General features: G+C 41.8%; 1 protein-coding gene across 2 annotated transcripts in view; it reads left to right on the top strand.

Moving 5' to 3' along the window:
- The window catches only part of adam9 (ADAM metallopeptidase domain 9), a 68744-nt gene that overhangs the window by 25356 nt on the left and 18978 nt on the right, over positions 1-24410 (top strand). For both annotated transcript variants that reach the window (XM_036578257.1, XM_036578256.1), the window contains exons 4-13: positions 3842-3920; positions 15589-15665; positions 16235-16457; positions 16609-16674; positions 21161-21232; positions 21338-21507; positions 22314-22395; positions 22525-22658; positions 23006-23177; positions 24094-24186. In XM_036578257.1, the coding sequence (XP_036434150.1) occupies positions 3842-3920; positions 15589-15665; positions 16235-16457; positions 16609-16674; positions 21161-21232; positions 21338-21507; positions 22314-22395; positions 22525-22658; positions 23006-23177; positions 24094-24186 (1168 nt within the window). The remainder of the gene's footprint in view (positions 1-3841; positions 3921-15588; positions 15666-16234; positions 16458-16608; positions 16675-21160; positions 21233-21337; positions 21508-22313; positions 22396-22524; positions 22659-23005; positions 23178-24093; positions 24187-24410) is intronic.

Below are 24410 nucleotides of genomic sequence, written 5' to 3'. Positions count from 1 at the left end.
CAAAAAGCACTAGAAAGGGTTGTTCTGTTGCAACGCTGTGAAACCTTCTGACCTCGCGCTCATGTGATGAACAGACAGACTTCAGCTTCTGGAGAAATGCTAAAAATAATGCTGATTGATTAAATTTACACCCACAGGATGGAAAAAAAGGAACCTGGTATTATGTAAGGTTCCACAGGTCGTCGTCGGGGGCTTTTTCCTGCATGTGGAGTTATGAGTCACTCTAGTGTCAGCAGTTCTCTTGCTGTTACTTTCCTGCCACCGTATTTCTGTTTCTTGGTTGTGACCTACAGGCTCCTGAAATAACAATTGACTGTCCAGTGAAGAGTAATTTAGGTTCTTGAACTTTTGTATCTGACCTGTTCAACTGGTTTTGTGTTTGAAGTGTACATTAAGATTTACTCGTATTCAGGTATTGGGACGTATTGTTCTCCTGCTGACGTCACCTCCTTCCTTACAAACTAAAGACGGTTAATTTAAAGCCTAAGTGATCTGCAGTGAGCGCACTGCCTAGTAATAGGGCTGAACGATTTTATCTGACCAATATTACAATTACAGTTTAATTTGCAGTTGTTAATAATTGAGGTGTAAATTGAGGAGTGGGCCTTTTTTTGGCTAAAAACACGAGTGCATGTTTTTTCTAGCTTGAGACTTGAACTCTTTTTTTTTTTTTTATATTTTTTTGGGGATTTTTAACCCAATTATCTACCCAATTTAGTCGTAGCCAATTCCACCTGCTAGTTAGGACTCCCCCATCACACGATACTATCAACGCTAGGAGGGCGAAGGCTAACACAGGCTTCCTCCGAGACCTGTGAAGCACCACCGCTTCTTTTCGAACTGCCGCTCACGCAACGTCATTGGACAGCCGAACGCGCTTGGAGGAAAGCGCCAACCGCCAGATCTGTTACGTCAGCTAACAGACGCCTGCGCTGACTAGCATCGCGCTGGGTGAGTGATGGGGGGAGAAGGGCAGCCATCCCACCCACCCAGAGAGAGCGAGGCCAATTGTGCTCTCTCGGACTCCTGGCTACGGACGGCTGTAGCGTCACCAGGGATTGAACTCGCGATCTCCAGATGACAGGGCCAACGCTTAGACGGTTGCGCCACTCGGGAGCCCCCCGAGACTTGAACTCTTAACGCACTGGGCCAGCCTGCCAGTTATTTGTGGTTGTGATGTCACAGCAATATATTTAGCGTCTAATAAGTGTCTTCATTGGTATGGTGAGCAGGCTTTACCCTGCCTAGTGATTGAGAGTGCTCTTTTCTAAACTATTGTTAAAAGCACTAAAGATGGCCTAGAGGAGGTTAAACACCTGAAAGGTTTGAGTACTGACCTCACAACATGGGCGGCGGGGGGATAATGTGTGGCCTCTAGCTTTATTCCCATGATAGCACTGTCACTAGGCTTTGATGTGCTGGTCAGTACTTGCAAACTGACAAATGTTCTCATTAGTATTAAAGACAGTTTGTAAAGCTAGGTGTCCCCAAACGTTTGATGGGCAGTGAGGACTTTTTCTAATGACCACTCAGTAGCACGTATATTCTTCCTCTCTGTGTGAATGTGTGGCTCTTGAATTCCTCACAGCTGCTTTAGAGTGCTCTGTATACACTCTGAGGATAGATAGCTCACCCTCGCAGACACCCCACTCATGCATGCAGACGTATGCCAACAAGCACAAATCCCAAAAAGACTGAGTGATACTCTCCGACACATCCTCCAGACCCTGCTGACCCAGAGAAACAGTCCCAAACTCCGATACACGCGCAGTGCGGAGCAGGCGGATTAGTGCTGTTGTTTTTGGACACAGATGCTTCGGACTGGTCCTGAACTTTATCTGCCCTTTCTGTGTCACTGTCTAACCCCCCGCCTTCCCTTCGCTTACGCCTCTCCGCACTTTGGCTCTCTTTCTGCAGTGTCCAGCTCAAAGGTCTTTACTGTCTTCCTGTCATTATTCCCCAAACTGGGCCATGTAACTTTTTAACCGTTAACCTGCTACACAAGGTCAAAAAAAGAGAATCAGCCCAGCTGTAATGCGATGAGGAAGCGATAGTTCTTAGTTAAAGTGATAGTTCAATTTTGACCCAGATGTAGTTGTTCAAGCCGGACATGTTTGGTGTCTAAAGGTTACATCTTCAGTCCTGCACTGGAGCTACAAGGCTAACGTAGATATCATGCAATGGAAACTTGTACACCACCAGTTAGCATCTTGTGCAAATTCCATCTTGGACAGTCAGAATTTTGCCTGTACTTTGGTCTGTTTACATTAGAGGTGGCACAACCTGATATCAGTATCAGGCCGATATCAGCAGAAAATGCTGGATGGGGTAAAAAGATTGGACCCCATCCTGTAATGAATCTATACTGAAATAGCACTCACTCAAACGGCCTGACGTCTAACAATACAATATGTAACAATGCAACGTATCTTACTGTATTGCGATGTCTAGTTGTGTAACAGTACAACCTTTCTTGTTGTATCACGATGTCTAGTGACGTAACAATGCGACGTATCTTACTGTATCGCAATGTCCAGCGATGTAACAACATATTTCATTGCTATGTCTAGCAGTGTAACAATACAACATATCATGATGTCTAGCAGTGTAACGAGGTATCGAAAGATATCGTGATATCTACTGATGTAACAGTACCACATATCTTATTGTATTGCAATGTCTAGCAGTGAAATAATTCACCATATCTTACTGTATCACAATGTTTAGTGGTATAACAATACAGCATGTCTTATTGTATCGCAATGTCTAGCGATGTAACAATACAGCCTATCTTCACGTATCACAATGTCTAAATACAACATATTGTGATGAATGAATGAAATTAAAAATTTTAATCCAACTGTGTCTAAACACATCGGAATTAGACCTCCGCATTTAACCCATCCGTACAGTGAAACACCACATACACACTAGGGGGCAGTGAGCACACTTGCCCGGAGCGGTGGGCAGCCCTATCCACGGCGCCTAGGGAGCAGTTTGGGGGTTAGGTGCCTTGCTCAAGGGCACTTCAGTCACGTACTGTCAGCTGAGGGGATCGACCTGGCGGCAGGTTCCCTTACCTCCAGCCCACGACTGCCCCTAATGTCTAATGTGATGTAATGTGATGTCTAGCGATGTAACAATACAACATATCGTATTGTATCGTGTTTTTTAGCGATGTAACAATACAACATGTCTGATAGTATCATAGCGATGTAACAATATGATGTATCTTACTGTATCACAAAGTCTAGCGGTGTAACAATACAACATATTGTATCATGATGTCTAGCAATGTAACAGTACAGCATATCTTACTGAATCACAGTGTCTAGCAATGTAACAATACCACGTATCTTATTGTATCGCAATGTCTAGCAGTAAAATAATACACCATATCTTACTGTATCACAATGTCTAACGATGTAACAATACAACTTATTATATCGCAGCGTATCGTATTGTACCTTATTGTATCATTGTATTGTGACCAGCAGAGCTTATTTAAATCTTGTGCTTTTATAATGTTCAGTGCTCTAATAAACATATGAACAAACGTGTGATGATTTATACATGCGATTCGCCCTGTACTGACAGGTTTGCATAGACTTCCATTACTTGTTAGTTACATTAACCTTGAAGCTCCAGGAAGTAAAGAAGTCAACTTCAGACATCAGATATAATGTGTGATAGACAGCAGTTGGAGTGAGGGGCAAAACTGTGTAAATATTTTAGGAATGATCACTTTGCGTTTTAAAATTGCGTGTTTGATTACTTTCAGCATGTATTTTTACTGTGTTGTTTTAAATGCTTTATTTTTGTTGTTCTGTGTCTTTTTCAGCTTACTCCTGCCACATGATTTCACTGTGTACTCTTACGCCAAGGACGGCTCACTGGTCACAGAAAGGCCCAACATGAAGGTAAGGAGCTCCTCTCCAAGCCAGGCCAGCTGCTGGCCAGCCTGCTGCCTATAGGATTGTTCTGCAACACCTGGTTTCTATAAAACATGAGAGGGATGTTTTGTCCTGCGTCACTTTTTTCCCTCTTGAACGCTGTGGAGACTCCTTAAAAGTTCTGCTTGTTCCAGCCAGACATCCTGTCAGTCCGTCCGAGATGGCTTGTAACAGAACCTGACAGCACAGACACTGTGTGAATGATATGCCTTCATTTCTGGCACTATAGCCTGTTTACAGTAGAAGAGCTATTCTGTATTTTTACTGTTATACACTTTTTAGATTAATGGTCAAGAAAATAACACATAGGAAGTCACTGCATTTAGAAATACTAACCTACTGTCAATTACAGCTGTTTATTGAAGATGCATCGATATTGGAATTGTGGGCTGATGCCGGTATCCAATCCTTTTCATGTACTTATCTGTCCATGCCGATACATAAACATTTATGAAATGCAGAAACTGGAACTATATCTTACCTATATTAGCATGACAGGCAGGGGAATTCCACCAATATTTTTAAAATTCTGCATAACTAAATCATTTAGATGGAAACGGTCATTCAGAGTGGTTTGATGTGATATGCTCCGTTGAAGAGAAGCTTTGAGTCAGAATGTTGCACAGTAAAGGTGATGGGGGTCTCTAAAATGCCAATAAAGGCTCCCTCGCAGAAAGTTAGTACATGAAATGGTTGTAAATACACTGTCTGTTGCCTGAAACATTGTTTCATGATAGTTTTGTGTAGGTTTTGGCCTAAAATAGGTTTTTCTGAATCCATTTCTGGTGAAAAGTGTTGTAAGACAAACAGCCCCCAAAGAATCAGGATCAGCATGACATGTAAAAACTCAACAAGAGTAGGTTCACTGGTGGTTTTGGATACCAAAAAAAAACAGCTATATTTGTGTTGTAGACAACAAAACCACCACTGTAAAAGTATCAGTCCATACGTTTCTCTACAACTAACCTCACATTAAACCATTATGAATGACTTGGTTTACATTTCAACAGTTGAAATATGATGAAATTTTGAACATTTGGTGGAATTCCTCTTCAAATGCATGGGTAGCTATCTTGTATTTCAAATTTCATTTGTTTTTTTTCTGTCTGGTTGTGGAAGCTACAGTGAAATAGGCTGGTTGGTGGTTGTTAACCTCGTATTAGTGGTGCATCTGCCACATAATGCTTCCTGGCTGGGCCCCTTAATCTGTAACCAGCCCCCATTTAAAATGAAATTTGGCCACTGTTATATAAGCTTAATTACAAAGTAATGACTGCATAAGTTGACACCTTTTCTGCATTACGCGTTCCTTTCTAGATCCAATGCTGCAGTTATTAGGGTGTGGATTCTCGGCACAGGGGAGAACACTTCAGTCCTAATGCTTAGAGCAAAGCTGCTGCTCACGGAAGAGCAGAATTAGTCAGCCTTACAGGAATTCATGTTAAAAGTGCTATAGAGGAGAGAGAGAGCAGCACTTTCTGCAGGGAGTGGGGCATTAGATACATGACTAAAGGGTGGGAAGGGGAAGGGAAGGAGAAGATGGCTTGACTGTTCGAATGTAAACAGAGAGAAATGGATGGTGCTGTTGAAACTGTAATACGAGATCATGGCTGAAATCCCTCTGCTCGGCCTCACGCAGTCCTGATTTCTCCCAGCAGGGAAGTGAAAGCTGCATCTTTACTCTACAGTTGAGTCAACAGCATGCTGGACGCCAAGCACATCCTACTGACCTCCTTGCACAAAAACAAAACCTCCCAACTGGCTCAGCCTCGCAGTCTGGCTGACTTCGCAGTGCCACATGGGAGTTGCAGACTAATTGTGTGGACATCTGGATGTCCGGTGAATGAAATGGATTGTAAAAAAAAAAGCTAATATTAATTGTGATCGAGTGATCTGCTGATTATTTTGGCATTTAAAAAAACAGGCCAGTTATAATGAATAATAAACCGTTCAGCAAAACCTCCACTGGCCTTTTTTCGGTCCAGATCTGCTCTTAGTGAGTCAGTATTTTAGTGCTCTCTGCAATTAGCCGGTTAGTGGCTGACATCATTTAAACAGCAGGTCTTGGGAGATGTCAAGTGGTTACATTTAGTTAAAAGTAAACAATTTTTAATGGCAGTTAATTACATATTAATTACATGACTGCCTTTGTTGAAATCTGTATTTTGTTGTTGTTTTATCAGTGTTTCTTGTAATTTATCAGGTATGATTTTTGCATTCTGTTCGGTGGATCAAGAATTAATGCAGACCATTGACTGGTCAAACAAAGTGGTCAGAGAATGACGTGTTATTAGTTGAATCAGACCGCAGCAGTTTTGAAAGTACTAGCTACCCAAGATCACAGTCCTGCAATCACCACATAAAACTAAAAGCAGTAAAGGCAGCAGTTACTAATCATGTTTATTCTGAAATCACAGTTTATAAGAGTGCAGCTTTTAAATTGCGAGAGCTGCAGTTTGAATTATATAGTCAATTATTTGATGCTTAAGTTTTAATTGGCCTAATTTGACCTAATGCAGAGCTTGTGAACTGGCTGTCTGGCACATTTAGCGTTTAAGCCATAGATCCAAAAAAGTGTGCATGTTGGTGTTCTTGACAAGAATGCCTTAAAGCCTAAATGTCTATATTTGTGTCGTAGACATTGTGACCCCTGGTTCCTGTCAGCACCACTGTAAAGAAACCTTAGTCAGTAAGTTTCTCTACTATGAACCTTTATGTCGTGTGTAGTGAGCAAGGAGGCTGGACATACTTGTGAGCACACTTTAATGAACAAAACAGACTAGTAGAAACATCGAACACACAAAAAAAGAAACTACTAAGCTTAACAAAGAAACACTGAGCAGACCAAATATGAGCGAGTCACACAGCAACTACATCTGGCAAAATGACAAGTAGGCCAGACCAACACTGACTGAAACAAAGGGCTTGATAAAGGGTAGAACAAATGGGGAACACCTGGGAGAGGGAGGAGACCAAGACTACAGACAGGTGAGGATGCTAATAGGGAAGGCGGGGAAAGGGCGGAGCACAGGAACCAAAACAAAAGAGTGCAGCTTTTAAATTGCAAGAGCTGCGGTTTGAATTATATAGTAAATTATTTGTTGCTTAAGTTTTAATTGGCCTAATTTGACCTAATGCAGAGCTTGTGAACTGGCTGTTGGGCACATTTAGCGTTTAAGCCACAGATCCAAAAAAGTGTGCATGTTAGTGTTCTTGACAAAACAGTTAATATGCCTTAATAAAGCTTAATTTATAGAACATATTTGCATTGTGTTTACTGTCAACACTACTAGCATCATGTGCGAAGTCATGTCATCACCTCCCAACCTTCAGACTAGTCTTGTATGGCCTGACATGATCAAGTAATGAGAATACACGTCTTCTGGTGCTGGATTGAGGTGAAATCGGCCATTAATGTGGATCCCCTTTTAAAACCCACCCTCAGATTCCTGTTGTTAGCTAACAGAACTGTTTACTCTAATAAAAGATAGTGTTTATTTCTGCACACAGGACACACGTCCACATGCTTAAGTGGAGTTTGGGGGGACTTTTCAGTCATGCTTAAGTTGCATCCTTGTGCTAACAATAGCTGTTATCTGTCGGTCAGTGTTGATAAGCGCCATCAGCCCTATTTTGAGCTGTAATGAGGTGTTGGACTAGTTTAGAAGTTGCACACTCAGTTTGTTCCCACCCTAATGAGTCTACATTACCCCCACATTTAAGTCCAAACTTTCTCATAGTTGCTCCCAGATGTCTTATGTGGCCCCTCAAGACTACTTTCCGCCTACTTTCACAAGTTCTTTTGTGCAGTGGGAAACAGGTATTCAGCCAGGGTACACATAAAAAATTGAATGAAAAAAGCTGTTTATCTAAGCATTTATTTGATTGGAAAAACACCAATAAGAAGAAATACAAAAACAATAAAAAGTGAAGGTTTTATGTTTGTAAATGTGTCTGTTCACAAACATAAAAGCCAAAAGGGGAACTCCACCAATTTTCATCTATTCATGGCAGAGGGGTAGATGCAGGGCATTGTAAGACAAAATAGTGCCAAAAAACTCTTTTTTTTTTTTTGTCTAATAGAGTGGACAGTGAGTGGGCACAGTGTTTAAAAACTCCAGTAGCACTGCTGTGTCTGATCCACTCAGACCAGCACAGCACACACTAACACCCACCACGACATCAATGTTACTGCAGTGCTGAGAATGATCCACCACCCAAGTAGTACCTGCTCCGTGAGGGTCCATGGGGGTCCTGAGCACTGAAGATCAGGGTAAAAGGGGGCTAACGAAGTATGCAGAGAAACAGATGGACTACAGTCTGTAACTGTAGAACTACAAAGTGCACCTATATAGTAAGTGGAGCTGATAAAATGGACAATGAGAGTAGAAACAATGTTATGCCTGATCGGTGTTTATAAAAACTCAGACTATAAAGACTCATGTGGGTTCACTGGTGGTTTTGGATAGTAAATAAAATAGCTATAGTTGTGTTGTAGACACTGTAACCCCTGGTTCCCATCACCGCCACTGTAAAGAAATCAGCGTCAGTAATTTTCTCTACTATGAACCATTACACGTCAAACCACTCTAAATGACTCTGTTTACATCTCATGGCATGAATTATCCAGAAATTTTGAAAAATTGGTGGTATTCCCCTTTAATGTTTAATTAAGTGTGCTGGTGATGGAATTTAACAAATCTCTGTGAAGTCTGGGGACATAATATATCATTTTTCTCCCCAATTTAACCCTGACCAGTTCTACCAGCTTGCTAGGTCTTGCCCGATCACACAGTCTGCCAAGCTGGGATGGTGAAGGCCACCCCATGCTTCCTCTGAGACACGCGGAGCTCCACCACATCTTTTCAAACTGCTTCTAATGCAGCATCACTGGACATCTCAACACATCGGGAGGAGAATGAGAACTGCTAATGCTGTTATGTTAGCTGACGGACACCTGTGTTAAGTGGTGGATGAGGGAAGAAATACCGTCTTTTATTTTCACAGTGTGGTAATTGATTCCTGGCTGGCTTTGCAGCAGATGACTTTTTTGGCAGAGTAAACATTATTATCTTTCTCGTTTAAAACTACAGCATTATTAACATTATAATATTTTCGCTGACAGGTCTACGCCAAGTGACCGAACAGATGTGTGTATCTGAGCGTCAGCTCTGTGCAGTGACTTCACCACTGCGACTTGTTCCAGTGCTACATGACCGGAATGTGATTCAGCTCTTCTGGCTGTGTGCACACACTCACTCCCACACACACACCCACCCACACACTACCAAACAGAGTCAGTGAGGATTAGGCAATGCAGTGTTACAGTGTGATTTACTCTGTCCTCTGTAGACGTGCTGGAGTCCTGTCCTGTACGGCTCCTACGCTGCCGCAGTGGACAACAAATCCTACTTGGCCTAAACTGATAGCACTTGTTAGTGTTTCTCTTATGTAAATGTATACATTTTGTTTTGCGTCATGATTGTCAATCTCACTAATACAAAACACTCCTTTCTTATGTTGGCGATGGTCCTTCTGGCTTTTTGGATCACTTTCTGGGTCAGTGTAATTATATAACATCTGTGGAAAGTCTTAAAGCGGCCTCTCGGCCGAAGAACTGGCTGTTTTTGGGCTTTCTTGTAGTCTGGTTTAGAGTTCTAAGCCTAGAATTTTGACTTTGGTACTGATACCAGGCAGGCCTGGGTGATAATGCGACGTAATCGGATATTGTTGATGATTGATTGACAAGTAACCTGATTATAATGCTTAAAAGGAAATAATCGCCATGTCGGGAAACTGGCAGATAACTAGAGAGAACATATTATTGTTAAACAACTTTTGTGGCATACTTACCCATAGCCAATGAGAGAGAGAGAGAGAGAGAGAGAGAGAAGTTTGTTAAGAAGATTCCTGTTAGTTCTCTCTGCTGCATGCTGCGATGCTAGCTTTACCTACCACACTGCTGTTTACCTTCTACTTATTTTACTTTATATTAAGTTTAGCTTGAGTGCATGGAAATGAAAATAAATTCTGATGTGCTTTGGGTCTTCATCTTGCTTCAGTGTGACTCGCTGCAGTTAAACAACCAAGCTAAAGTGACTGGGTGTTGCCATAGAGCAGCTAGCTCTAACCCTGAAACTTTTGGAAGTGGAGAAAGTATCTGCGATCGCATCTATGGCCAGGTAAAAGGATCAAAATGGGTGCAGGGATGGTGATAGCAATTTTTTGTGCTAATTATTCTAGATATCACCCAGGCCTAATACCAAATGTAGTGTCAGAATTTTTGGTACATTTACAGCATTTGGCAGACACTCGTATCCACAGCGACTAATTTAATAATTTGCCCAAGGACTCTTATTGGTATAGTATAGGGTGCTTGTACCCCACTCTAGCAAGCAAGCAAGCAAAGTTTATTTATATAGCGCTTTTTACAACAGGTGTTGTCACAAAGCAGCTTTACAAGGAAATCAGCATTACAGAAAGAAATCCGGGTCCGAGCCCCCAGGAGCGTCGCCAGTGGCGACAGTGGCAAGGAAAAACTCCCTAAGAGAAACAGGAAGAAACCTTGAGAGGAACCAAGACTCAGAAGGGGAACCCATCCTCCTCTGGTCGACACCGGATAGTAAACATTGTTAGTACAAAAACAGGGAAAACAGGTGGAGCATTAGTTAGTTTAGTTCATGCAGCAGCAGCGGCGGCAGCAGCAGCATCAGTGGGGTCAGGTTGTGAGGGTGAGGTTTGCACGGCGAGCAGTGGCACCCGATCAAGGCAGAAGAGGCAGCAGCATCAGACGCACAGGATGGGCAGCTGTTCAACTCGGCAACAAAAAGAAAGAAAGGAAAAACACACAGAGAGTCAGTTCTGTAATGGGTGATTGATTAATTTGATTAGTTTAAATGATTGATTAGTTCGACTCTACAGCATAGAGGGCAGAGATGTTACCCACTACACAATACCAACCACATTAGGGATGCACCAACGTGAGAATTGCAAGCTGATGCCAATATGTTTCAGGAATTAAAAGAATTGAAAGGAAAAATCAGTGGACTTTCGTTATATTATGCAACTGTGGTCAGGATTCACTCTTTGCAGATTTTGAGCTCACCACAAAACTCCAGTTGATTCCTGACTCATCAGTACTTAGGAAAGCATCCTGATTATTTCCTGTTTAACTGGACACCACACTGTAGGTATTTCCTGTCTGATCTCATCTCACAGTGATGTTTTAATCTGAAAATACGCCTCAGAGTTAGACGAGTCGGTCACACCTAATGTGCAAATTGACATGAAAGTGTGTCATCAAACAGTATTTAGGTGTGTGTGTGTGTGCGTGTGCGTGTGTGTGTGTGTGTGTGTGTGTGTGTGTGTTTTTTATTGAATTCTAATATACACTAAATGTCCAAATCTTTCCAGACTCCTGTGTCAGCAATGAGAATAGTCCCCCCCGCCCCCTTTTGCTAGAGTAACAGCCTCTACTCTTCTGGGAAGGTTTTACACTAAATGTTGGAACATTGCTTAAAGGATTTGATTGCATTCAGCCACAAGAGCATTAGTGAGGTCAGTCCCAATGCTGGGGCTTTATACCCCTCTAGCAGACACTTGGCATTGGGCATGGTGACCTTAGGCCAGGGGTCGACGGCCCAAATGTTAAGAAGAGGCGTTTTGTCCTTTCAACAAATATCAAACCACCTTGGGAGCCACAACACTTTGTCTGTTTTACCATCTTGGCTGTGAATGTGTCTCAGTATGTGCTGATGTACTAATATAGACTAAAAATATCACTCACAACTCAGACTTACTTTGCTTTACTTTACTTAGCTTCAGCTCAGCTATAGCTGCTTTTCTCGCATCTCCAGCAGGAAACTTTTCCGCAAAAGTAGAACAGTTTCTTGTAAAATGTCTCTCAACGCTAATTTTTTTTATGAGGCTGAAGTCGCTTCTTGTTCACCAGCTTCTTGTTCGAATTTTCCCGTCCCATCTTAAATGGTGACTGAGGTTCCAGAGTGCAACTGCTGCACCATTTAAGGTGGAACGGGAAAATTTGAACAGGAGGCTGGTGAAAGAGAAGCCAACTGCAAATTGAACGTATTAGGAAACCAGCTGGAGTGATTATAAATGCAAATAAGTTCATTCCTCTCCAAATGATCGATGTTTGTCTTAAATCTGTCTCTTTGCCGTTTCGTTAGCTACTAGCTAGGCGGGATTGTTGTCTGCACTGCTATGGTGACCAGCAGTCTGTGCACCAACCTTTAGGGTTAAAGGGTGAATTAGCAGTTCTACATTAACTCCAGCATTTAAGACCATTTATTGTTAAAACTGTGTTAAAACGACCAGCAGAGCTTTATTTCGATTATTAAGATAGAATTCTTTTATTTTTTACCTAGAAATCTGATTCTGCTGTGGAGCCTCAACAGGGCAGTAAAAGAGCCGCATGTTGCCAACCACTGTCTTAGGCTCATGTGCGGCTGCTCCAGAGCGTCCTATTCTATTGGTAGCTGCTTTTCTATAAAGATTATACAAGCTCTGCTTGTGCAATTGAACGCCTGTGTCAACAATGACGGCACCTTGAAGTAGGTGAATTCACGCAATAGAAGGAGTGTCTGGACACTGTTGGACATCTAGTGTAGTTGGTGACACAAAGTAAGAATGAGCAGATTTTTAACTTCACTGTCAGGTCCTTACTGTCAGATACATGCGTCAACAGTATTGATAACGTTGTTGAAGATGAATGATGTACTATATAATGCTGTTTTGCATTGGCATTAAAGGGTCAGTCGAAGCTCCTGATGCATCTTCAGCTTTAGTGGTCAAAAGTCCAGAAACGAGTGATTTATTTTTTTAGCAGCGTTTTCCCCAGAGAGAAAAGGCCTGTTAGAGTAGAGCAGGCAGCTCAGATGAGAAAACCGGAGGAAGGAGCAGTTCCGGAAGGAATGTCACTCTTCAAAGCTGAGGCTGGGAAGCAGTTATGGGATCAGCTCACATGGAGGGAAGTCCTTTGCACACTCCTGTGGGAACGATGCAGGAAGTGTGTATGCATTTCGGAGTGAGTGTTTTTCTGATAATCATGTGACTTGGATGCAAAGGGTCAGCTGCACTTATCAGCTCCCTCGGGCAATGATAAAAATTCCTGTCTCTGTGAGCCGGGACTCTGTGAAGATCAGTTTCCACGTCTATATTTGCTTTCAGTTTTTCGTAGAAATCTGCAGGGATATGTTTCCACACTACCAAAGTTCAGTCTTAGAACTTGGTTGCATTTTCTGCTTCTTCCAATCCAAATAATGAACACATTCAGTGATGTTGAGGTCTGGAGGTCTGGACTACCAGCAGCTTCTTTGTTTGATGTGTCTGTCTCCTTTTCTCAGTAGCCACATTTACATGCAGACTGATGATCCGTTAATTATCCGACTAATAGCTCAATCGGAATAGAATACGTCCATGTAAACACCTCAGTCGGACTAGTCTAGTCTGATTGAGGCCATTCAGAATACAGTTTCTATCCGATTGAACGAGGTGGGTAATCCTGTAAATAATCCGTTAAATATAAGAATAATAACCATGTAAACGCCTGTATCCGATTACATTCCCTATCTGAAAGTTTAAGTCCGTTCTAGTCAAAGTTTAAGTATGCCGGTCAACATGGCGGAGCAGAAACTGGTCTGCAGACGAGACGAAGTTTATGCTCTGATCTTTAAAAGACGTTGTGTCTCAGAACACGACGTCTTCCTCTCGGCCTTCTTTAATAAGGACATGTGAAGGACGTTTTCCTGAGTCTGACATCATTTTAAAGCTATTAAAAACACAAGCACTGCTCACTGCTGCTCATCTCACTCTGACTGGACTCACGTGATGCTGGTTGCCATGGTAACGTCTGCACTATGTGGTTCTCTACGCATGCGTGTAATTTTGGATCTGATTACTTGTAGTGAGCATGTAAACAGAGATTTCCCTCAGATTGTTGAGTAGAGTGAGAATATAAACACCTCAGTCTTCATCTATAATCAGAGTGTATTCAGTCAGATTGGCTTGAATCTTTGCATGTAAACACAGACAGTGAGGTTCTTAACAGCTACACATCCTTTCAGACCCACAGCGCTGAGTCGTCTTCTCACAGTGGAAGGATGGACAGAAACCCCTGTGGATGTTTTCAGATCTGAAGCAGCTTGATTTTCTCCTCTCTCTCAGAGATGAAAGCTTTAAGTGCTGTTTATCTGACAGTGTTGATGGTCTACAAGGTCTTCCAGGTGGTTCTTAGGAGTCCTGTTTTCTCTGTAGCTTTTAATTATTTTTTGAGTTTTGGAGCTCCAGTTTGATCATCTTGCTTATATAGGTGGATTATCTCATATCTAATCTCCTCAAAAATGTCTCCTGATAATAAATAATTGTACCTAATTGCTGGAAATGATGCAAGTCAGTGGTGGTCTTTCTGCACAGTACTGTATCTTATTAATAGTATTCTTATTTTTATTTCAATTCAAATGACAAACATGAGAAAATAGTAAATATTGTTGGTTGTGTGTTTAAATACATTTTTTCTTTTGTCACAGCTCCAATGCTATATTAGTACCAACGGAACCTGAGATTAAAGAGGGGGCTTTGAGTGTGTTGGCAGGTCTGAGCTGGTAGACAGCAGGGATAGAACTCGTCCAGCGGAGGATGATGTCAGTAGCCTCTAACGACCAGGTTGACGTGGTTACGTAATGTGATTAGTAACAGAAAGCTGTAAGTGCTGAGAAGACGAGGCTGCAGAACACTCCAGAATCCTATTAGTGCTTAACTCGTCTGGATCTGGCTCTGAGAGCATCTCCTGCTCACCCGTGTGGAACTGAGACGTTGATTATCCACTAGAACTGGACATACGTTACTGAGAGACGCAGTGCCCAGAGATCATTCATACAATCTTATGTAAAAGTTTGAATAAATGTGGTCAAATTATATGTTTTGTTTGTTTTGTAGGTGAAAATAAGTTAGAAATAAGTTTCCTTTAGTAAAGAAAATGGTTCTGTATAAAACCGTGAACACTCATAGAACCCTTTGCACGATTAAAGGGTTGTATGTATCACGAAAGGGTTCTTCACATTGATGGAGAATGTGCTGTTGATGGTTCTATATAGAACCTTTCTGAAAATGGTTCTATATAGCACCCAGAAGCGTTCTTCTATTGTTACGTTGTCGAGCTTGTAACAGTAGAAGAACCCTTTTGGGTGCTATATAGAACCCCTTTTCATCTGTATCACATTCATGCAAAGAGTTCTTTGAGTGTTCATGGTTCTGTATAGAACCATTTTCTTTACTAAAGAACCTCTGAAGCACCATCTTGAACCAAGAGTGTATTTATTGACCTCCAGAAAAGAATTTTATTTTACTGCACTTGTAACCCTTCTCTGTGTTACTCATCCAGGTAGATAAAGTCCCAGTTACGTCATTTTATACATGTTTGTGTAACTGCATCAGTTTCAGTGTCGGCAGATGTAAATAGGAAATATTGGATGTCAGTATCGGCCCAGGTTTCTTATATCTGTGCATTCTTAGTATTTTATCGGTGAAGGGACATAAATTTTTAATGAATTAAAAACATTCTCTCTCTCTCTCTCTCTCTCTCTCTCTGTGTCTTTCTTGGTCTCTATCTCTCTCTCAGAACCACTGTCATTACCGTGGATACGTGGAGGATGTTGGCGGCTCTTCGGTTGCCCTGAGCCTGTGCTCTGGGTTACGGTAGGAAAACTCATTTCCAAGTGCATCAGTGTTCTTTTACTAGTGTTGTATCACTTATTTCTTAATATTTTAGTAATAAAAACCAAGGTACAGTCATATGTGAAAGTTTTCACACTTAAGTAAAAATAAGCTGACACGTCTTCTACAGGGAACAAACTTAAAAACAGCATTTTTCTGCAGCTTTTAGTGCAAAAGTTCTACCTGTTTGCTGAGTTTAACAGTAATACACTTTTTATGTTTTATTTTTTCCCCAATATACTAAATTCAGCAAAAAAACAGTAATTGTGCATTAAAATGTGCAGAACTGTGTTCTCTGTGAAGGATGTGTTCACTTATTTGCACTAAGAAAATCAACAAATCATGTCAAACCAAGTGTACCCAAACTTTTGCATGTGACTGGAATAGTGTTGTCTGTATTAAATACCAATAATTTAGTATTTAAAAATACATAAAAATGAGTCGAGAGGTGCTAAAGTGTGTGTGTGTGTGTGTGTGTGTGTGTGTTTGCGTGTGTGTGTGTGTGTGTGCGTGTGTGTGTTTGCGTGTGTGTGTGTGTGTGCGTGTGTCAGGGGTGTGATACACATGGAGAACACTAGTTTGGGCATTGAGCCGCTGGAGGGCTCGGTGGATAACGAGCACCTGGTTTACCAGCTGGAGGACGTGAAGGCGGAGCCTCTGACCTGCGGAACACCCCATTCTGATCACCATGACGACCAAGCATCACCCGGACACGCAGAGGATAGCCAGGCTCACGATATCACCCCCGGTCAATCTGTCAGTCATCTGATCAGGGTCAGTGTGAGAGAATAGCACCGATTACCTCATCAGCAAAAAGACTGTTTGTGCATGTGTTTTAGTTTTTTCCTGTTATTTTTGGAGTGTCTGTCTGATCAGATGTCTGTCTAACCAACATCATGTCCACATGTATGTATCCCACCTGCAGAAAAAGAGGGCAGTGATGCACCAGACGCATTATGTAGAGCTCCTGCTGGTGGTCGACAATGAAAGAGTAAGTCCCCTGTCTTTCTTAAAGTAGTGGTTTGGGAAAATATTATATTTACACAGTCCCCCCCTTAACTCGAACGTCACCCCTCAGCCAAATGCAGTTTGGTGTTTGATATTTGCTTCTTTAGGGTCCCTGACACAAGAAGCTGACTGTCAGCTGTCAGACGCCATTTGGCCGTTATTGAGTGTCTGTGGCTGACCGCCACCTGTAGTTTGTGCAGTGCGTCCCGCACGGTTGGCTCTAGTCAGCCCTCATCAGTGGCATTTTGGCTAATTTAGCATCTTGAATCAGCATCAATGTCAGCAGTCAGCAATTTAAAGGGAGTTCTCTGATTGACTGTTTGACCTATTGAATTAGTGTACAAGGAAAAAAGTGGGAATGAGCAAAGCAACACAAGCAAACACAGTCAGCATTGCACACACACAGACTATTAAATATTTCAGTGCGTGCAAGTGGCGTCTTATTATGGACATTTCAGCATTTTTTGCTGTTTAAATTTTTAAATATCCCAATAACAAAATGCTATGAAGGTGCTCTAACACTACCCCAGATGTACCACCAAAATAAAAATGACCTTATTGTACTCCTTTGGTCAAGTGCTTTGACACTTAGAAACGTTTCGTCGATTGTTTCTTTACATGCTGCTTTACTATACGGACTCTCAGTTGCACATAAATATACAGGATGATTCACAAAGATTAATCCGATTTCAAAGTGCCGTATTTTTACAACCGTGAGGCGCCTAGGAACCAATCACAATCCAATTGAAAGAGGGGGTCACAAAGTTTCTGACCGGAAGATGGCTCCCTTCAGTCTGCAAGCAGATGGAGACCCCTGAGCAGAAAGTGTTCCGCGTTCTCCACTTCAATAAGAGTGAATCCGTCATAACTGTGCAGTGTGATTTTCATGGGCAGTGAAGCTCCAACAGCTCAGAGCGTTCGGCGTTGGTTCCACAACACTGGATGATCTCTGAAATCGCACTGAAAGAGCCATGAGTGCAGCGACACCCGACATGCTCAATCGAGTATGGGATGAATTTGACTATGGTGTTGATGTTGTCTGTACAGCTGGAGGAGGTTCATATTGAGCACTTGTACAATCACATAATAAACTTTATGCTCATTTAAACCATTTACAGTTTACTGCATTGATCTGTAACGATTTACAAGGCAAATAAATCATTTTGAAATTGGATGAATCTTTTTGAATCACCCTGTACTATGAACATTGATTCAACTGAATCTTAGTATGGTGATGGGACTCATTAATCATTGGGATAATACTGCGAGCATTTAACCCCAAGAGAGTTACACTCAGGATAAATAACATTTTCCTCAATAATGTACTGACTGTTGAATTAACCCTGCAAAATATAAATACTTAAGAAAAAACAAAAAAATAAAAATAAGTTGAAGGTATAGGTGATATGTGCCTAAGTGTCAAAGCACTTAATGACCAAAGGGGCAAAGCAAGGTCTTTTTTATTTTGGCTGTCCAGAAATGAGGCATTTCACTGAAAATAGTAGAGATTTTGTAACAAAATACAAAAAGAGGACTTTTATTTTGAAAGAGGTCTGTCAGTACAATGGCATAGTAGTCCATATTGACATCATGTAAAACATGTATGCTTTATGAATGTTGATTTCTAACATGAAAGCCAGCACAATGTTTTGGTACTAATTCTGAAGGTGCACAGCTGGAACCTCCGCCTGAGGACACACAGCATTTCAGACTGACATTAGAACAAGAACAGCTGTGCAGCGTTGGTGCACCTCTGAATATTCACAACAGACTGCGGTGTTTAAGCTGGTTAAGCTGATTTTACTGGCTTTGCTTTCTGTGGAAGTCCAGCCACCCCGTCCAGTTCAGTCACGGTGTAATCCATTGAGGCGGCATTCAAGACTGAATGGTCTATTTAAAATAATGAATGCTGTCAGTCTGTCCCAGCTGGTGTGTTTCAGTGGGTGAGGGTGCTCTGACTGTGTCTGACAGACTGATGGGTCTGATGATCAGGCCTTGAGTCTTCAGCACAAGCTCAGAATGGAGGAGAGCTCGCAAGCTGAGATCAGTCAGACCTTTGGGTTTGTTGTGCTTTCACAGGTTGCAATGTTAATGTATCTAAACCTGGCCTTTCAGAGAGCAGCAGACTGACTGGTTGGCCTGTGATTTGAGATGCTCTTGCGCATCTCAATGCAGAACAGAACAAACGCAGGACACCTGCTCTATTCTCATGTTAACATGACACTTAAAAGGCATTAAGGCCCAATCCCATTTCTTCTTTCTACCCCTTGTTTTCGAGTGTCACCCTAACCCCTTGGAACTGAGTTAAAAGGGGTAGTGGTCGTAATCTTGACGTACGAAACGGGACAACCCTCAAATAAAAAAAAACAAAACCACAATACGTCATTAGCAGGCTACTACTGGTGCTCTGTAGGCGACCCAGCCCGTCTTCAGTGACAGCAGAGAAGGGAAACGTTCAGCAACCTCACTGCTGGGGTTTAGTTACATTTAGCGCATCAAATGCTTTCAAAGAGGGGGCAATTATTTATTATCACCCACCCCTGATTCTTTGGTGATACGAAGCTGAAGTCAGATATTCACCAGCTTCTCTTTTGAATTTTCTCATTCCACCTTAAATGGTGCAGCAGTTCCATCCTGGCGCTACAGGCATCAATACTGCTGGACTATTTAAGGTGGAACGGGAAAGTTAGCTAGCTAGCTACCGAGACATCAGCATGCTATCAGGGTTTTTTTTATGCTTGTTATGAAGAAAACGACCTTAATACACTGAAACGACATTAAACTAAGATAATACAGTGGTTACCGTATTTTTTGCAACAGAGAAAATTCTCACATTTGTGGGTTTCTTTGGTCTCTTGTTTAGCCATCTTGCCGTTTTTTCTTTTTTTCTCATATCACTCTGTTTGGACCCTCTGGAAAAACCTCCGTTTGGAGGGCCATGTAGCCCCAACGCTTCGCCCCTACCCCTCTATCTCAACAAGAATTGGGACACCCTACCCCTAGACGTGAACGCGCACAGCAGAGGGCTAGGGGTAAATGGTGGGGGCGAGGGGTGAAATAAGATTGGGCCAAAAAGTCCAGACTGACAGCATTAATGATGTCATAGACTGAAGCACTATTCTAGCTGGTTTAGTTTTACATGGGGAGGATCTGTCATGTATATCATGTACATTTATTTAATTTCCAGTCAAAACAGACATTAAGTACAAGTTATTCATCTTCAGATACCAGATAATCCACTTATATAAAGAAGGAGAAAGGGAAATGAGTCAGATTTCAGCAGAACACAAATCTGTGCAACCTCAATTAAGACCTGGATGCAGTTTAAAGGGGTTGAGAGACGATGTGGGGATGCATTTACGGAAAAGATTTGGGTGACTATTGACTTCCAGTGGTACCAGTGTTAGCCCCATAGCATAATTATGGACACCAAAACAAGTCTTGGCTGACTGAGGAGGAAAATTGTGTAAATTGGATTTTTTTTTTTTTCTCTCCTCTCTCTCATCTTTCTCTCTCTCTCTCTCTCTCTCACTGTCATCTCTTTCTCCTCTCTCTTTCTTTCTCCTCTCTCTTTCGTCTCTCTCTCATCTCTTTCTCCTCTCTCTGTCATCTCTCTCTATCTCTCCATCTCTCGCTCTCGCTCTCACTGTCATCTCTTTCTCCTCTCTCTTTCTTTCTCCTCTCTCTCTTGTCTCTCTCTCTCATCTCTTTCTCCTCTCTCTGTCATCTCTCTCTCCATCTCTCTCTCTCTCTCTCTCACTCATCTTTCTCTCTCTCTCTCTCACACTCTCTAATCTTTCTCTCTCTCTCTCTCTGTCTTCTCTTTCTCCTCTCTCTTTCTCCTCTCTTTCGTCTCTCTCTCATCTCTTTCTTCTCTTTGTCATCTCCCTCCATCTTTCACTCTCATCTTTCTCTCTCTCTCTCACTCTCTCTGTCGTCTCTTTCTCCTCTCTCTCTTTCTTGTCTCTGTCATCTCTCTCTTTTGTCTCTTTCTCGTCTCTTTCGTCTTTCTCCTCTCTCTCTCTGATCTCCCTCTCTCTCTCTCTCTTTGTCGTCATTCTCTCTCTCCTCACTGTCATCTCTGTCATTTCTCTGTCATCTCTCTCATCTCTTTCTCCTCTCTCTCTCTGTCGTCTTTAACTCTCTCGTCTCTTTCTTGTCTCTTTCCTCTCTCTCATCTTTCTTTGTCATCTCTCTCTCTCGTCTCTCTGTCGTCTTTCTGTCATCTCTCTCTCTCTCTCTCTCTCTCTCTCTCCCCCTCTCCCACTCTCTCTGTCTGTCTGTCTGTCTGTCTGTCTCTCTCTATTGTATATGTATAATGGTTTGACTCTGAGCGCTGACGGCTTTTCAGAAATGCATGACTCACATTTATCACTGAATGTGTGTGTAACAGACAGGCAACCTGACAGTCCATCACCCTCTCTCTCTCTCTCTCTCTCTCTCTCTCCCCCTCTCCCTCTCTTCTGCAGTTTAACTACACTAACAGGAATCAGACCGCGGTGAGAGAAGAGATGGTGCAGCTCGCCAACTTTGTTGACAGTGTAAGTCCATATATATATATATATATATACTTTGTTTATTTCATCATTTCTTTTTTACCATTTGTTCTTTCTTTCATTCTTTCTTTCTCTCTCTCTCTCTTTCAGATGTATGTCCCTCTGAATATCCGTGTGGTGTTGGTGGGGTTGGAGATCTGGTCAGTGGTGAACCCCATCAATACGGACGGCAGTGCGGGTGAAGTTCTTGGCCGGTTCACTCAGTGGAGGGAAAAGGAGCTGGTGTCCCGCCGTCGCCATGACAGCGCCCAGCTCATCCTGTTAGTTGTCTTTCACCTCCGACTCCACACTATTACAGCACCGTTACAGCCACATCACTCTGCTCTATTCCCCAAAACAGAAACACGCTAAATCTGATTCAGGGTTTATATGATATCTTTTACATCCATAACTGCTTTATGAGCCATAAAACCTCATATCTCCAAAATGGTAACTTCACAGGAGAAGGAAAAAACATACTTTACTTTTAATAAAAGTCAATGGAACCAGACTTATTTCCAGGTCATTTTGGGACATTTCTCATCATGAAATTTACACACAATGTAAAGAACAACAGGCATTTTCGAAAAAATAAATTGAAAAAAAAAAAGGTAAATAAATAATAAATATAAAATAAAATAAAACAAATAAATACTTTCCTACACCAATAAATAGAGTGAGACAGTGTAATGTACTATTACACAGTTTTATTTAGTTGGTTTTATAGTTTATTTTTGTCTTCTATTGTTCATAAAGTTCCATTTTATATTTATTTTGCTGTTAGATTGACTTATAGGTCCATAAGATTGACTCATATTTTCTTTCATATTCCTCTATTTATGTTAAAATCTAATCTGTATGTTTGTTTTATGTAAAATTATAATTCTAAATTTTAATTTTTTTATTTTGGATAATACATATTAGTGTTTTTATAGATCAGCACTGAGCTGCATCACTGTTGGTTTTATTATTATCATTATTTGTAGTAGTAATATTGTTGTTATTACTGTTGTTGTTGTTATTATTATTATTATTATTATTATTATTATTAAATACAGTCTGTATCTCTCTCTCTATCTCTCTGTAGGAAGAAGGGGTTTGGGGGTACAGCAGGGATGGCGTTTGTGGGTACAGCCTGTTCCAGGAGTCATGGCGGTGGGATTAATGCAGTATGTTTCTCTGCCTGGTCTCATCTCTTTCCTTATTGCTGCCAGTAGCTTCATCTGCTGCATGAGCCTAGTTTGATACTCAGACTAATACTGCCTACATGTTTGTGTGTCAACTCGTCCTCTCCTTAGTTCACCCATAAGAACGTGGTGTCGTTTGCCTCCATTGTGGCTCATGAGCTGGGCCATAACCTGGGCATGAACCACGACGACGGACGGTCGTGCAGATGCGACGTGGGCAGCTGCATCATGAACTCAGGGGCAACGTGAGTGTAGGGCTATGTGTCTATGTAGAGGTCTAGAGTCATTATTACTGTTATACTGTAATTACCTAATGTATTACTTATTACCTTATTTATTATGTGGTCATTTAATGAATTTGCATTTAATTTACATTCTTTATTAACAGGTTTTAACTCTTTCTTTCATATGTGTCATAAAAAAATCACAAAAGAAATGTCTTCTTGTTTCAGTGAGGCATGATAGTCAGAGTATTGGTTGCAGAGTCTGATCTCTCCCGTAATCAGTCGTATCTGATTTCTCTTACAGCGTGATTAAATGGTTGTAACCTCCTTCCTTCCAGTAACCGTTCATATGCCTCCTCTTCTCGCAGTGGATCACGCAACTTCAGCAGCTGCAGTGCAGATGATTTTGAGAAGATGATCCTGAACGCTGGAGGTAGCTGCCTGCTGAATGTCCCGCGGCCCGACGAGGCCTACAGCGCCCCCTACTGCGGCAACAAGCTGGTGGACGTGGGAGAGGAGTGCGACTGTGGCTCTGAGGAGGCAAGTCCACTCAGCTCAGTACAGTCTGCATGGAAACAAAGAGAAACAGCTTTAATGCTAAGGCTACATTCAGATTAATAGGTTCAAATGACACAAATGTGGTTGTTTGGCCTGAGTGTGACACTAGTGTGACTATTTCTGTTAATCTGTTCATCATGGAGTTTTCAAATTATACAGAAATGTTAAAAATACAAGGTTTGGGCCTGACGATGATGTGTGGACAGTGGGTCAGCAACAGCTTTAAGTTGTTGATAAAATATGTTTACAGGTCTTTACAAGGTACTTGGCCCTGTAATGACAGATGTGCAGCACTCACTGACAGCAGAATGATCACGTCAGAATAAAAAATATAAATATAGCAGTCAATTTTACAGTGTGAAGCCTTAAGCACTATTTGAGCTGGATTAGTTTTCCCACAGGAGGCTGTGCAATTAAATTTGTCAGGAAAGTAAAAAGTATCTGCATAGTTTCTCCAAATTCCCAACGATAACCCAGACTGAAAGGTCAGCATCACACCACAGGACACACTCAGTAACAATAACAGCACCCCGTTAAGCCGTGTCCGTTAGCAGGCTTTGTTATTGCATAGCGTGGGGTGGACTGGAACAGGACTACTGTTACTGAGGGAGCTCCAGCTTCAGCCTATTACAGAAGGCATTTGACTCTGCAGTTATTACTGTCAAACTGTAAAACTACACACACTGCAGATTCATACTGTTAGAATTACTCCACAGTTATTGCTGTAAATACTACATACTGCAGATTTATACTCTGTTAAGACCGTGGATGTTGTTGGTGAGCGCCTTAATTAAAGACCCGCCCCAAGTAAAAATAATCCAGCTCGATGTTGATGGAGAGAGAGTGTGTGTGGTTTTGTCGCAGGCAGAGAGCTCAGATTTTCGTGTGTGTGTTGTAGGAGTGTGAGAAGGACCCCTGCTGTGAGCCCAAGACGTGCAAGCTTCGAGCTGGAGCGCAGTGCGCCTATGGAGTCTGCTGCAAACACTGCAGGGTGATCACTGTTACACGCACATACGCAAACCCACACATACACATCGCTGCCACAAACATTAACGTATTAATCTCAAATGTATCCTCATATTTATTTAGATTAATGTTTTAATTACATTTCAACCCCCTTTGAGGTCTAGAGTTATTACTGCATGGGGTAATTACACCGATCAGCCATAACATTATGACCACCTCCTTGTTTCTGCGCTCATTGTCCATTTTATC

The sequence above is a fragment of the Colossoma macropomum genome, unplaced genomic scaffold (genome assembly GCF_904425465.1).
Source record: "Colossoma macropomum unplaced genomic scaffold, Colossoma_macropomum, whole genome shotgun sequence".
NCBI lineage: Eukaryota > Metazoa > Chordata > Actinopteri > Characiformes > Serrasalmidae > Colossoma > Colossoma macropomum.
This window is presented reverse-complemented; position numbering and strand designations above follow the sequence as displayed.